At 36.1% G+C, this 12,955-nt stretch overlaps 1 protein-coding gene across 2 annotated transcripts in view; it reads right to left on the reverse strand.

Moving 5' to 3' along the window:
• Positions 1–12,955, reverse strand: part of ATR (ATR serine/threonine kinase) — a 39,278-nt gene that overhangs the window by 8,450 nt on the left and 17,873 nt on the right. For both annotated transcript variants that reach the window (XM_066556468.1, XM_066556467.1), the window contains 15 exons: positions 12,716–12,829; positions 11,690–11,805; positions 10,695–10,815; positions 9,224–9,361; positions 7,991–8,198; positions 7,346–7,524; positions 6,319–6,483; positions 5,883–5,974; positions 5,215–5,306; positions 4,656–4,833; positions 3,297–3,473; positions 2,762–2,921; positions 2,054–2,233; positions 603–745; positions 112–209 (listed from right to left, as the gene is read on the reverse strand). In XM_066556468.1, coding sequence (XP_066412565.1) covers positions 112–209; positions 603–745; positions 2,054–2,233; positions 2,762–2,921; positions 3,297–3,473; positions 4,656–4,833; positions 5,215–5,306; positions 5,883–5,974; positions 6,319–6,483; positions 7,346–7,524; positions 7,991–8,198; positions 9,224–9,361; positions 10,695–10,815; positions 11,690–11,805; positions 12,716–12,829 — 2,161 coding nt within the window. The remainder of the gene's footprint in view (positions 1–111; positions 210–602; positions 746–2,053; positions 2,234–2,761; positions 2,922–3,296; positions 3,474–4,655; positions 4,834–5,214; positions 5,307–5,882; positions 5,975–6,318; positions 6,484–7,345; positions 7,525–7,990; positions 8,199–9,223; positions 9,362–10,694; positions 10,816–11,689; positions 11,806–12,715; positions 12,830–12,955) is intronic.

Genomic DNA, 12,955 nt, shown 5'->3' on the forward strand with positions numbered 1-12,955 from the left:
AACCTCAGGCAATAAATATAAATGAAGAATTGTAAGTATACTTCACTGTTCTTTAAATCATCTATTCAAAAGAATGACATGGGAACTATGTACTGGGAAAAAATGTTCTACCTTTATCACATTCATATGCTTTTGCTCCAAAGTCCAGCCATAAAGACAGCATTCTCGGCATTGACTGATAAATGAATTGGTTTCCATACTGTAGAGATCTGTGATTAAATGTTTAAATCAAAGAATTATATATATTAGATGTAATACAAATTTTACATTCTCATTTGTTTAATATTCCATTCTAACTTTAGAAATTTATGTCAGCATTTTAATGCATCTGCAACAACCAAAAAAATATACAAAGGGTTTGTGTTTATTACTCAAAGCCACAGATTAAATAATTAACTGACAAAAGAAACAATTGGTTTGTCAGAAGTAAAATTAATTAGGTATGAAAACAAAAAGGAAGCATGTAGTACTTTGTTTTATAAGAGTGCAGAAAAATTGGAGTCAGTCTGAATTGGTGAAAGACAATCTATTCCTACAGAAATGTTTTTTCCCCAGGATAATTGTCATCCTTTTACAGAAAGTAAGCAAAGTTCCCCTCTAACCTCCCAAAGTGATGAACTATGTATCTAATCAGATCTCCTTGTTTTTCCATCTTGTTGTCAGTTACCATCGGCATTAATTTATCATAGTATTTTGCAAGATAAAAATGTCCATCTTCCCATTCTGGTAAGAAAACTGTAACATCCTGCAACATCAAAATGAGACAATTAGTTCTGAGAGGATGCTAACTTAAAAATAATAAACAGAAATAAATCTTTTCAAGAAACAATCTTGTATTAGTTATATTGTGCAGAGTACGTGCAAAATAGTTATTAATTGTTAACCCTGTATCTCCAAAAATGCTAATTTTGCCTCAAGATAATTGCCTCTACAAACCAGAAGTCCATTTTCAAAATACATTTTGGTTTTGGAGACACAATTCAAGATAAGGGAATACTGAACTAGGGAAGATCATACTTTCTTTAAAATCAGGTTCCTGTTCCTAATAACTCAGTACTGGGTTTCTCAGACCTTTCTGAAAAGTGAAACAGTATCATGTTAACAGTTGGACTCTGTCATCTTCCTGACCTTAATGAATCTTTGATTCCATATTTTTCACATATTTTCATATATTTCTCTTTTCCTTCTAAATCATGATGTTTGAAAGAAAAACAAAAAATTGTGTGACATGTATTAGAAAAGAAATAATTGGTGAGAGGGACATTCCTTATCTAATAATACTGGCTTCTTTTCTGTGCCAATACTTAGCAGAGAGTACTGAGTGGTAGTGTTTTCATGGAATCCACTGAAATTTCATTTGTTTATATTATTTCAACCTTCATTTGATTTGATACATTTACATTTTTCTCTAAATGACTTTTGCAGAAGTATGTTATCTAGTAAGACAGTAAATATTAGCAGTATCAAATGCCAGAACTTGGACAGGACACATGCTGCTTTTAAGGAAGCAAAAACATCTGCATCTCCTACTGTTTTAGAAGGCAACATTAATCAATGCCAAAAAGTGTTCCACAGGCATCACAAGATGAAGCATGCAGTGCTGCCTTGTTTAAGAAGATCATACCAGTTGTCCCTTTTCCTAGTTCTTCAGGGACTGGAAGCACATTTACATCACACTTACAAGTCACTACCAGAGAGAGAAATAACACTGAAGAGTAGTGCAATGGATCACCAAGTCAACTCTGAGTATTTGGAGTAGTCCATTTTAGTGAGGAATTCTAATCTGTGCAAGCATGAGAAAAAAGCCATACTTCTGTAACTTGTTTATTTAAAAAGAATAATATGAACTGTAGTCTACTGATGTGTTACATTAAACTTGGTTAAGACAGGTAAATCTTTACAAGAAGAACTGCTTCTCTCCTACAGTGGATGCACTGTTTAATCCCATTTATGTTATACTTGGGAGACACTATGAGGAGCAGAACAACAGCTTACTTAAGGAATATATAATTATTCAAGCTCCAGCCTTGTTAACAGTAGTATTCCCAATTACCTTATACTTTTTCATGACTGCATTGCTTTCAAAGTTAGCAGTTTCTTCCATAAATCTGCCCACCAGCAGCATTGCCCGACCATGGATGAGCTGATTTTTGCTACTGCAGGGTGCTTTATTTTCAGGGAAGCATAACTCAACTCCCTTCTGGAGAACAATTAGTGCTTCATGAACTTCACCCTACGGGAAAGACAGAAAACATTTTATATACTTTAAATAAGAGAGATGCAAAACTTCCCTCTTAGAGTTATTATTAAGGCAAAGTTGTGTCCCCAGATGTGTTCTAGGCCATTCTGGCTGTGGTAACTGAATATTACTAACTTCAAATGCTTCTTGTATTTCCTTGTTATCTCAGCATTGTTGTGCCTTTAGGTGTACCACAGCAATTTCTCTCATGTTTGCTGCCTACTGCTATTAGTTAAAAAGAAACAAATTAAGAAGAGGTCTACTATTAAAATAATGTCAATTTGCCTGGGCTGCATTGGCAGAGACAGGTAATCCACCAGTTTTATACCAGGGTGCCAGGAAGGTCAATGGATACAGAACAGGGCTGACCAGCACCTGGAGGATCAGCTGCAATGTGCTGATAGTCCCAGCTGACATATCTTGTTTTACACATGCTGATTGTGTGCCTTTTTTTCTTGAAGAAAATTATAAATCTTATTTTCTTGCATGTAGAAAACTAAATTCCATTTTTATTTTCCTTACCTTGGACCAGAGCCACTTTGCTCTTTCTACATAAAGTTCTGAGAGTGTTGATTCCCCAGCATTGAGCAGAGCATTATAGGCAGTCTGGTGATGCCCAGCTTTCCTTGCAACTCTGGCACTCTGGAGCCAACACTGTCCAACAAGCTCACTGTAATCCTGGCTGCAGGGACATTTTTGCAAAAAATAAAACATTTCTATTTTGAATGCTACTTTAAAATCTGAAGTAAAAATCAATGTGTTGAAACACAAGTTGAACTTCTCAAGAAGTTATATACTACATAATGATAATTTAAAACTATTTTAATACATTTGTTTCACCCTTTTTTCCATTTAGGACTAGAAATAAATACACTTTCTCCCTGTTTCTTGCTTCTCTTTCCTTTAGACACTGCTTCTCCTCCTTATTTTGAAGGTACATAATATTGGAGGACTGCTTTTGTTTAGAACAAATTCCCAGAGTTTTATCTAACACATATATGGAAACCCACAGTATCACTGAGAATACAACACAGAAAAGAAATAGTCATGTGCTCACCTTTTGCTGAGACTAAGCAAAGCCCTTCTCAGTGCTAAAATGGGTTCTTTTGCTCTGTAAGAGTTTTGGGTCATTTCGATCCGAGCACACCAGTTCAGGGAATCTCTACTGTGGTCACCATCTGCTTGCTGAAACATTGGCCCAATGCTGTGTTCCAACTCACACAGCATATGCAACCTGTGTTAGCAAAATAAAGGCAAGAAATTGGTGAGAACTGATTGCTGTTTGAGATACATGCAAATCTTACAAAGTTTTTGCAATTTTCTTTCTAAAATTTGGCCCTGTAAATAACGTCACCCAGTACAAAAATGTAGCAAAAGCAAGCACACAAAATCCAGGATTTATAAACTGATTTGTTTTTTCCTCAATATTCCTTTGTCAAGCTGCTGAACAGAGAGACAATGTAGATCACCCAGAAAGGAAGTCAATCTTCAGAAAGAATATTTCTATCTATTACTTTCAGCAACAATGCTTCAGAAAATCTGACATTTTCAACAAATCCCATTTTAAAAGCAATATACTTTTACTTAAAGTGAAGTTATTCCATTTATTTAAAAATACCATTACTGTGGATATCTGTCCCTGTAAAGATGGAAAGCTGAGTGGTTGTAAATGCCACAGTTCTCACTGGCAGAGAGAAGCGGCCACAAATGTAGTGGGTACATCTGACAGGGAAAAAGTGATCCTTGAAAGGCTCCCAAGTAGCCTGGATCAGTGGCTAAAGGAAACTACTTTGAAACACTTCTTTCTCAATCCCCAAACTTCATTTCCCAAACAACACTGCAGAAATTACCAACAGAAAACAGAATTAAGAAGTAACTAAAACATGCACTTCAATGGGCTTCAGCCAGTATCTTGCCATAAGGATGCATTTACAGTGCAGAGGAAGTATTGAGTCTTTTTATTCAAAAAGGCTACTCACTTTTTAGTCTACTGCAGCCAAATTAAAAGTTTAATATTAAAGAAAAAGGATGGGGTATGATTCCTACTGTTCTTTCTTGATAAAAAAGAGTGCTTTTCAGCCTCCATACAGATCAAAAGCAATGCTTTTAAGTTAATGGAGTTACTGGCCTATTTGTACTACTCCAAGCATGGAATTAAATTGCTGTTTTTTATTACTTGATGTTTACATTTGCTTGCTAGCTGATTTGGAAAGACCATACCACATAGTTTTATTGGGAATGTTTTCCATGGAGGATAAATATAAATTCTAATTAATCAAAGGTTTTCAGTTGGTTGAATATAAAAAAAAAGGTGACAAAAAATGTACCATTTACTGCAGAAATGCAAAATTCTTGCTGCTGCATACTTGATTACATGGTTTGTGAATTTAAAAATAGTACCATGAAAATGAGAAACCTGATAATGTGTTCATATCCTCGCTGATAGGACCCTCTTTCAAAGCTTGCTGCTGAGAGGGGCACAATCTGCTCTGCTCGAACAACCTTGAGCGTCTCGTAAAAAGCTGCTTCATTTTTCTTCTTGGCTGATAATAACAAATGTCCCAGTCTGACACTCCAAGTAGTGGACTTCACATCTTTGGGGAGAAAAAGAAGACTCTGCTTCTTTAGGCAGCTTAACCTGAACATGCTAATTTGTCTTAACATGCTACTGAAAAAAACCTTTTTCTCAGAACTAATTAATTGCATGTTATTTACACTGTATAATTCAACTCCAAAATCCACCCAGACAGACAGACTCAAAAGATTCACATACTCAAAACTTCTGCTCAAAAACTACACAGGTTACAATCAAATTCAGTTACAAAATCCAGAACACAGTCAGAACCAACCTTCCTACCAGTGAAATCCAAACCAAATTAAAACAGCTGCCCCTTGATTCAAGATGATTAAACTAAAACATATAATTGTTCAGAAATGCAATTAAGTATTAGTACTTTTATGTAATGATAACTTACCTGAAGCCAAATAATTTTCCAGTAAATCCCATTGTGATAGTTTCCAGGCTGCTTCCACTCTGTAAGTGTTCAACTCAGATATCCATTCAGACCTATTAAAAGAAAACAAAGGCAATACAATTTTGTGCTGTCTCCTCTCAGTATGTTAATCCTACATTACATTAGCAAGTGTTCTTTACATAAAACTTCTCTGACTTGAAAAGAGGCAAGATAAGCTTGCTTCTAAAGAAAGTCAGTAAAACCAAAGGACATACACTGAAAACAAATAAGATCTGTACAACATGATCCCACAAATACAACCTCCAAAGAGTGTATTTAACTTCTGTGGTACATCAAAAACTACCAGCTTTTAATCTATCTACCTATTAGACTACAGAATACCAATGGAATCAGTGACGTGGGAAACAATGCAAAAATCCTATCTAAGAAATTAAAGCACATACCAACACTGCTCACAGTACAGGCAAGAACTGTGAACATTTCTGGACTTCCTGAAATAAATAATTTATAGATAAAGCACTCAAAGTTTTCTAGCTTCACACTGCTAATTCAATTATGTTTAAAAAGCCTCAAATATTTGATAATGAGCAGAAATGGCTACTGAGGCAGAGATTTATACCAGAGCTTCATATTATTCAAATCAACTGTGTATTAGATGCTTACAGTACCTGTTTGCAAGCACTCCATTGACCTGAGTTATTACAGCAGATAACTGACCAAGGCCTAACATGGACTTCACTGCACCATGATAGTGAATGATCTAGAAAGAGGAAAAAAAACCAAAACAACAAATGAAAACCCTACATACACATTAATTAAACTCATGGCAATCTGAAGGAAGAAATATGCTCATTTGGGTGCTTTTTAGAATATGAAAAGGCATAACTAATTGCACCATAAGATAAATGAACATTCAAAAAATCCAGTAAGAGATTTGTTTCAGTTCATAAGCCACTTCCAACAGCAATAGTTATTTAGCAACAGTAAACACTTAGATTCCTATTTCACTTAAATATTCTGAAGAAGTTTTTTTGCCTTAGTCATCTGTGAGCTAGTAAGACTAAAAATAATAATTATATTTATTACAAACGAAAAATAAGGTACCTGATCAGGTTCCAGTTGGATAGCCCTATCATAGCAGGCTGTTGCATCTCTTAACAAGCCAATACTTTCATGCTCAAGGATTTGTTCTTTGAGAGATGGCTCTGCCTTCCGAATGGCGCTCACCCCAGCCACTCCATCTGGCTCGTGCATGGCAGCGTACAATTTCTGTATGAAACAGAATTGGATGTGGCCATCAAAAACACTAAGGTATTTCATAGATAACCTGCAGAATCACAGAACTTCTTAAACATGGAGCACAGACTGCTCTGTAGGAATCATTGGCAATAATTTTTTATTGAAGATGTCAGTTTTGCCAGGCTCCTTCCAAAGTTGAGCCCTATTTCTTAGTATACAGTAATATTTATAATCTCATGCTATTGATAGACTACCACATGAACTTACCTGAAACCATCTGTATAAAGAGTAAAATAAATATCCTATTATTACATGATAACATAAAGATGATTACTTTTGGTGAAAAAGCAACACACTAAGTTTTTTTCAAATTTGAAGTGTCACTGACAAATATAAACCATAGGGAACCACAAACAGGATCATCCCACGGGTTAAAATACTTCTTAAAAAGAATTTCTATAATTTGCAATACCTTTAGCATTGGCTAAAGGTTTTTTCTACTTTAGAATAAGCCACCTGGAATTTCTTCCAATGTACTTGGTGCTATTTTTTGTTATTATAGTTAGCTGTATTTTCTGGCAAAAGGCACAGAGCCAACTTCAAAGCAATAAATGTTATCCTATCAACAAACCCACATTTAATTATTTTCAGGAATTTACAATCTTTTATTATAGAATAGAAAGCTATTCATTCCTTTTCATATAAGAAGCATGCCAAGCAAGAGAACTTACTAAATATTGCTGAAACACAGATGACGAAACACTTGTATTTAACAAGTGCTCAAATAAATCTTTTCTTTTTCCCATCACAAAGAAGAATTTGCCCAACCTTTATTTATCATACACATTTTCATCTTAAAATAAAAAACGTAAACCAAGAAGAACTTCAGAACCTGAAGAAATCCAAGATGTTCCTGAATATTTTGTTTCTTTTCTGTTATAAATGATTCAAAGTGCATCACAGCCCTGGTGTAAGCCTTGGAACGAAAGGAGGCTACAGCCAGTGTGTCCTGGGGAATGAGGTCTAGAAAACGTGTCACATTTTGATATTCTCCATAGTCCTCACTTGATGCTGTTGAAAAAAAAAGTATTACAAAGTTTGTCAATAACAATTTAGTGAGATAACTGTACTAATTACAGAACATGGTTTTCTCTTCTGTCAACAATAATTCATTTAAAACAATTCTGGTGAACTTTCTACATCTTGCAAGACAGCACAGAATACTATATATATAATATTATATACATAATATAATATTCTATTAAGTTAAACAGAATGCTTACAAAACTAACAAAAAATTAACATTTCATTGTTCAAATTTTAAATCTGTATTTCTTGCAACAGGCATTCAGAACAATCCATTTGGGGAAGAAGGGGTGGAAATCACAATATAACATTAAGAAATCATAAAAGAGATTACATATTGTATTAATACAGCATTTATAAATAAATGGCCACAATGTGAAGCTGCAAACATAAATAAAATACTTCTTTGAATAATGTTAATGCCATTTTAAATGAAATAAGCATCTCTCACTTTTTAGATCACTTCTGTCTTTGCTAGACTTGCCAGCATTTTTCTCAGCAATGAGTGTTTGAAACTTATGTCTGGCCCACTGGGTGAGATGATCCAGCATGGAGAACACTGTCTGTGTGCTCAGCTGGCTCAGGTCAGATGCGCTGTCCTCCAGCCTCCTGCTGGACTGGTCATCGTGTGTCAGAACAGCCATGATCTCCATGTAGACCTACACAAAGGTGAAAGACACCAGTGAAATGGCAAAGACATGGCAAACCAAGCAGAAGCTGTTGTCAAGGGATTCCATACAGGGAGAAAACCTTGAGGTTTCAAGACACAACAAATGCTACTGCATCTCTTCTACAAATATAATACTTCAAGATTTGGTAAGAATATAATTATCTACTGGTTACAAGATTACAGATCTACTTTTTTGCTTCTGTTTAAATAAATGCCCTGACAAAATATCTGTTTCTGTTTGTTTTAGTCCATAAAACATGAGTTAACATAAATAACAGATGCTCACAGAGGAAAAATCATCACACGCCTCTACACACCCACAATATTTAAACACAAATATTTTAGCTGTGAAATTTCAAATTAATGGAATGTAAATTAGACTTTTCACTATCTTCTAATTCCTTTGTTTCACCCAGGACATGCTTACAAAGATTCCTTGCAAACTTGCATCTCCCTGTACATACAGGTGCTGCTCCCAGTAAAAATGGCAGCACTTGGGCACATTCACTGACAGCTCAAGCAAACTGAAGGAAAGCAGGATGACTTCTCCCCTACCCCTGCTTTGCTGCAACACATCTAGGAATCCTGCTCCCCGTGATTCTGGCAGCTGAATAGTTTATCCACTGAAACTAGAACTGTATCCAAAGGAGAGGAAAAATTTATGAGTGTGAATTATTGGAATTATACAAGTTCCATTTACTGGCTGTTTGTGTTGCACACTTCCTTTTTGTACCACTCCAGCTGTTGATGTTACTGCTGTCATGATTACCACATAATATCTCATCCTAGGCCTAGCTGATGGAAATCTGCAGAAAAGCAGTTCCAACACAAACTTGTATGAGTATATTCAAAACCCTGTCAGAACCTTTATATTATTATTTCTATTATTAATACACCAAAAGGAGTTTAACACCTGAACAATTTATTCATGTAGGCCTACAGAGCTGAGCAGCTCTCATGAAGAACAGCTGCTGACCATTTCTGTGAAAAACACTACCATCTTACACATCTCACCTCTTGTTGATCCTCTTGACTGCATCCCAACAAAACATAGACAAGGATGTGTGGAAGCAGATAAATTGTCACTTTATAGTCATTTTTCATCATAATACTGCAGCAATCAAAGACTTTTCTGGCAAGATCATGTCGCACCTATGAAAAAAGCATTACTTCCAGGAGAAGCATCATTACAGAAGTGCAAATACATGAACAATCAATAAGACTTCTTTTTGTTGATGAACACAAATTCTAGTCCATCAACTAATTTTAAGATACCTCTCCTCTACAGAAGGTTCATCAGACTTAAATCTGCAATAGAAATACCAGATGGTAGCTACTATTACATGTAGCAACTGCTGACAGCACAAAGACAGGTAAGCACTGCTTACATTTCTACTTACGATACAAACAGTGCAATGGGGAAGAAAGTGAGAGAATAGGAGTCTATTTTTAGGCTGATAGGGATTTTGAAGGTTATGATGAATTCTCATTCCCAGAGGGAGGTGAGGCTTTCTGTTCCAGAATAGATGTAGATTGTTGTTGGGATTAGGCTGATTAGAAAGGAAGTTTTGACTGTGTTTCTGATTGTGCTGGGGGTATTTTTGAGATTATTGGATAGAAGGGGGAATAGGATGGGAGTGGAGAGGGTTAAGAGCATGAATGTATTTAGGACTAGTGACTAGACGTGCTGTCTACAGGAGCAGTATTGGCAATCCTGGCAGGCCTTACCCACTGATTCCCCCTTTTTACTGGATACACACTCCACTCAACATGAGCTAAAGCACATTTCAGGGTAATATTCATAGGTGTAAATCTGACCCTCTTCCCTCAGCACTTCCTAGGCCTGCCCGGCACACCATGTGTTTTACACCACTGTGAACTTGCACTGGCTGTAAAAACAACCTCGAGGCTGGGAGTTTGCCACTACACTCAGCCTCTCTTCTGCCCTTAAAAGCCTGCAGAAAGTAGGATATTATGAAAACATTCAATTCTACTCTGTCTGAAAGAGGACAGTGCAGTTACTGAGCTATTGTAATTCAATTCACTTCTTACAGTGGCTGATTTGGAAGTGACATTTTCAGTGGGTCACTTAGATATTGGAAAGGGAAAAGAAAAGGAAGCTACAAGTACTTTTTATGTGCTAAGACTGTGGAGCTACAGGGAAATCTTTCCAAAACTGAGAAGGTAAATCCAGAAGCATTTCAGACACTTTTCACAAGCATTTGTCAGTGCCCTCAGTTTCACAAGAGTGTCTGGACAAAGACAAGTTTCCTTGATTTTTAGCTTTGACACCACCTGTGAAGCCTTGGAAGGAAGCAGTGCTGGGGAAAGGGGAGTGCAGTACCCTGCTGTAGAAGCAGGAAAGTCCTGTAAGAGGCCTGCAGCCAGCACCCATATTCTCCCATCCATCCCTGAACTGCAGAAACTGAAATGAGGTTCAAGAACTGTCTTGCAAAGAGCCTTACAGAAAGATTTATTTTCTTACCTTTGTTATAAGATAACCTGCCCAAGTTGCTGACCATTCTGCAAAATTATCACCTAATTTGCTTAAGTAAATTGGCTTCTTCACCTTAGACCAGTTTACAGCCTTCTGATAACTCTTGTACCTGTAATTTTGAAATAACCATTTAATAAAACTAACTTTTCATGTAATACAGTAAACAACAGCACATTATTAGTTATGAAATTCCCTCACTGGAGCAATATGAATTTGAATTCCTGTCTTCTGAATCTTTAAAAGTAGAATTAAAACCCCCACTTTCAGTAGTCAATATATTTTATTCTAGAGCTCCTTAAAATTAAATATGAAATAAAAATTCTCATAACTTGATAGGTTGTTTGCAAGTATATTTTAAAGTGTTATTTGTAATCAGTTTTAAGAAATGAAGTTTGATAAATATCTGAGTACAATGTTCTTGACAGGAGAAGCCCAGAGCATACATGAAAGCTGAGAAAGGCCAAAAAGTCTGTTTTCTAAAAAGGTAAAGCTTATCACAGGTAAGCATGACTGTCTTCATGAAGAAATAGAAGGGAAACATTGATTATTTCTAGTTAAGACAGGAACATAATTTGAAGTTTGTTTTTATCATTACTTCAACAAAAGGAATGTGAAGAAAAAGTCCAATTAAAACTCAGTGAGCTCCTCCTACTTCTGTAGAAGGCAGGACTAATAGGATGCTAGTAGATTTGAGTAGAGGGGAAAGAAAAACAAAAGCTTCAAAACATCATATAAATCAATGCTCTACGGACAAACAGGCAAACATGGGCAACGAATGAGCTCCAAGTTTTGCTTGTTTGATTTAGAGAGAATTACATTCAAGTAAGTAATAATTCACCTTTTAGCAGAAAGACCTTATTTCAATTTTGTGTTTATACATATCACTCTTCCCAGAAGAGTGAGAGTCACAAAACCATATACTAGCCCAGAGAAAAAACCCAACAGATGTGTTATGAAATGCTATTCCTTAAACTGTCATATACCTTGTGTTTAAGTGAGGTTCCAAGATCTCCTGCACATGCTCAGGAAACCTCCTCCAAAGCCTGGAGCCAGGGCAGTCAGTGTTTGTCTCTCTACAGTCATAGATGGACAGTAACTCCTGAAAAGGGATGGTTTGCATCACCAAGTTAGCACTGAGGATTTTCATGACCACAGTACAAAACCCTGTGCATATGAGTAAAACCCCATGTATATGACCAAAACCCTGTGTATATGTTATGATCTTTCCAACCTGAATGAGTCGATGATAAGTAATGAGAGAGAAGTTATGGAATGCTTAATTCAGAAATCATAACTGCAAAACTGTTATCCAACACTGTTAATCCTCTGTTACTAGGCAAGTTTTGATTTCAGCTATGGATTCCCTAGATTCTCCAGCTGGTGTTTGGACCACATTAACTTGTATTCTTCACATCTGCCAATAAACCAGGACAAGAATTTAGTCTGATTCCTCCTTGTGCAGGAAGTGCAGAATCTTGTGCATGTGCTAATAAAATTCTTATCCTGCTGACTACATAGGGCCACCTATTTTCTCCTGAAGAGCTATCCTGAAGTTTTCACAAAGATATTAAACATCAAAAACAGCAAGAACAAAAAAGCAAAAACCTCCATCCACTAAATAAAACCAGCACAAAAGACCAGAGCCTAAAAATAAGGGTAGGCTCCCTTTCACTTGCTTCTTAAAAGTGTAAGCAGAAACCATCTTAGGAATACTGCTTTTCATTTCTGCCTGTGCAACCTGAACTAATTCTAAGCCACTCTCAGGATTACTCCTTAATCCCTGTGTATGCACTGCTGGTTACCTCTAAAACATCAGATGTCTCCTAAAATATTGTGACACAAAAGCAAACAGATAGATCTTATTTGAGAATGACCCAGAATACTAAGTGTGCTTTCTAATTTAAACCTGTTACAGGATTAAAAAAGAAAAATTGTATTGCATAGTTCTAAGTTGAATGTTACAGAACATAACCTGTGAAATAAAAGTAGGATTTAACCAGAGATCTTACCTGAATTGCATATGCTGCAGAATCCTGAGCACGAACATTGTCAGCATAAGCAAGGAAAGCTCTGGTCAGTTCCATTAACAATCCATAGGCAAAATTTGGATCTTCCACTCCAGCCTTAATCACAAAGAGAATGCCAGTTTTACTAAAACAGAGTAATAGCTGTATCTGTAAATATCCACTTGGAAGCATAACTCTAAACTGTTTTAGGTGCGACAGCAAGTCCAGATTTTCAAAGGGTCT

This window comes from Molothrus aeneus, chromosome 10 (assembly GCF_037042795.1).
Source record: "Molothrus aeneus isolate 106 chromosome 10, BPBGC_Maene_1.0, whole genome shotgun sequence".
Classification (NCBI taxonomy): Eukaryota; Metazoa; Chordata; class Aves; order Passeriformes; family Icteridae; genus Molothrus; species Molothrus aeneus.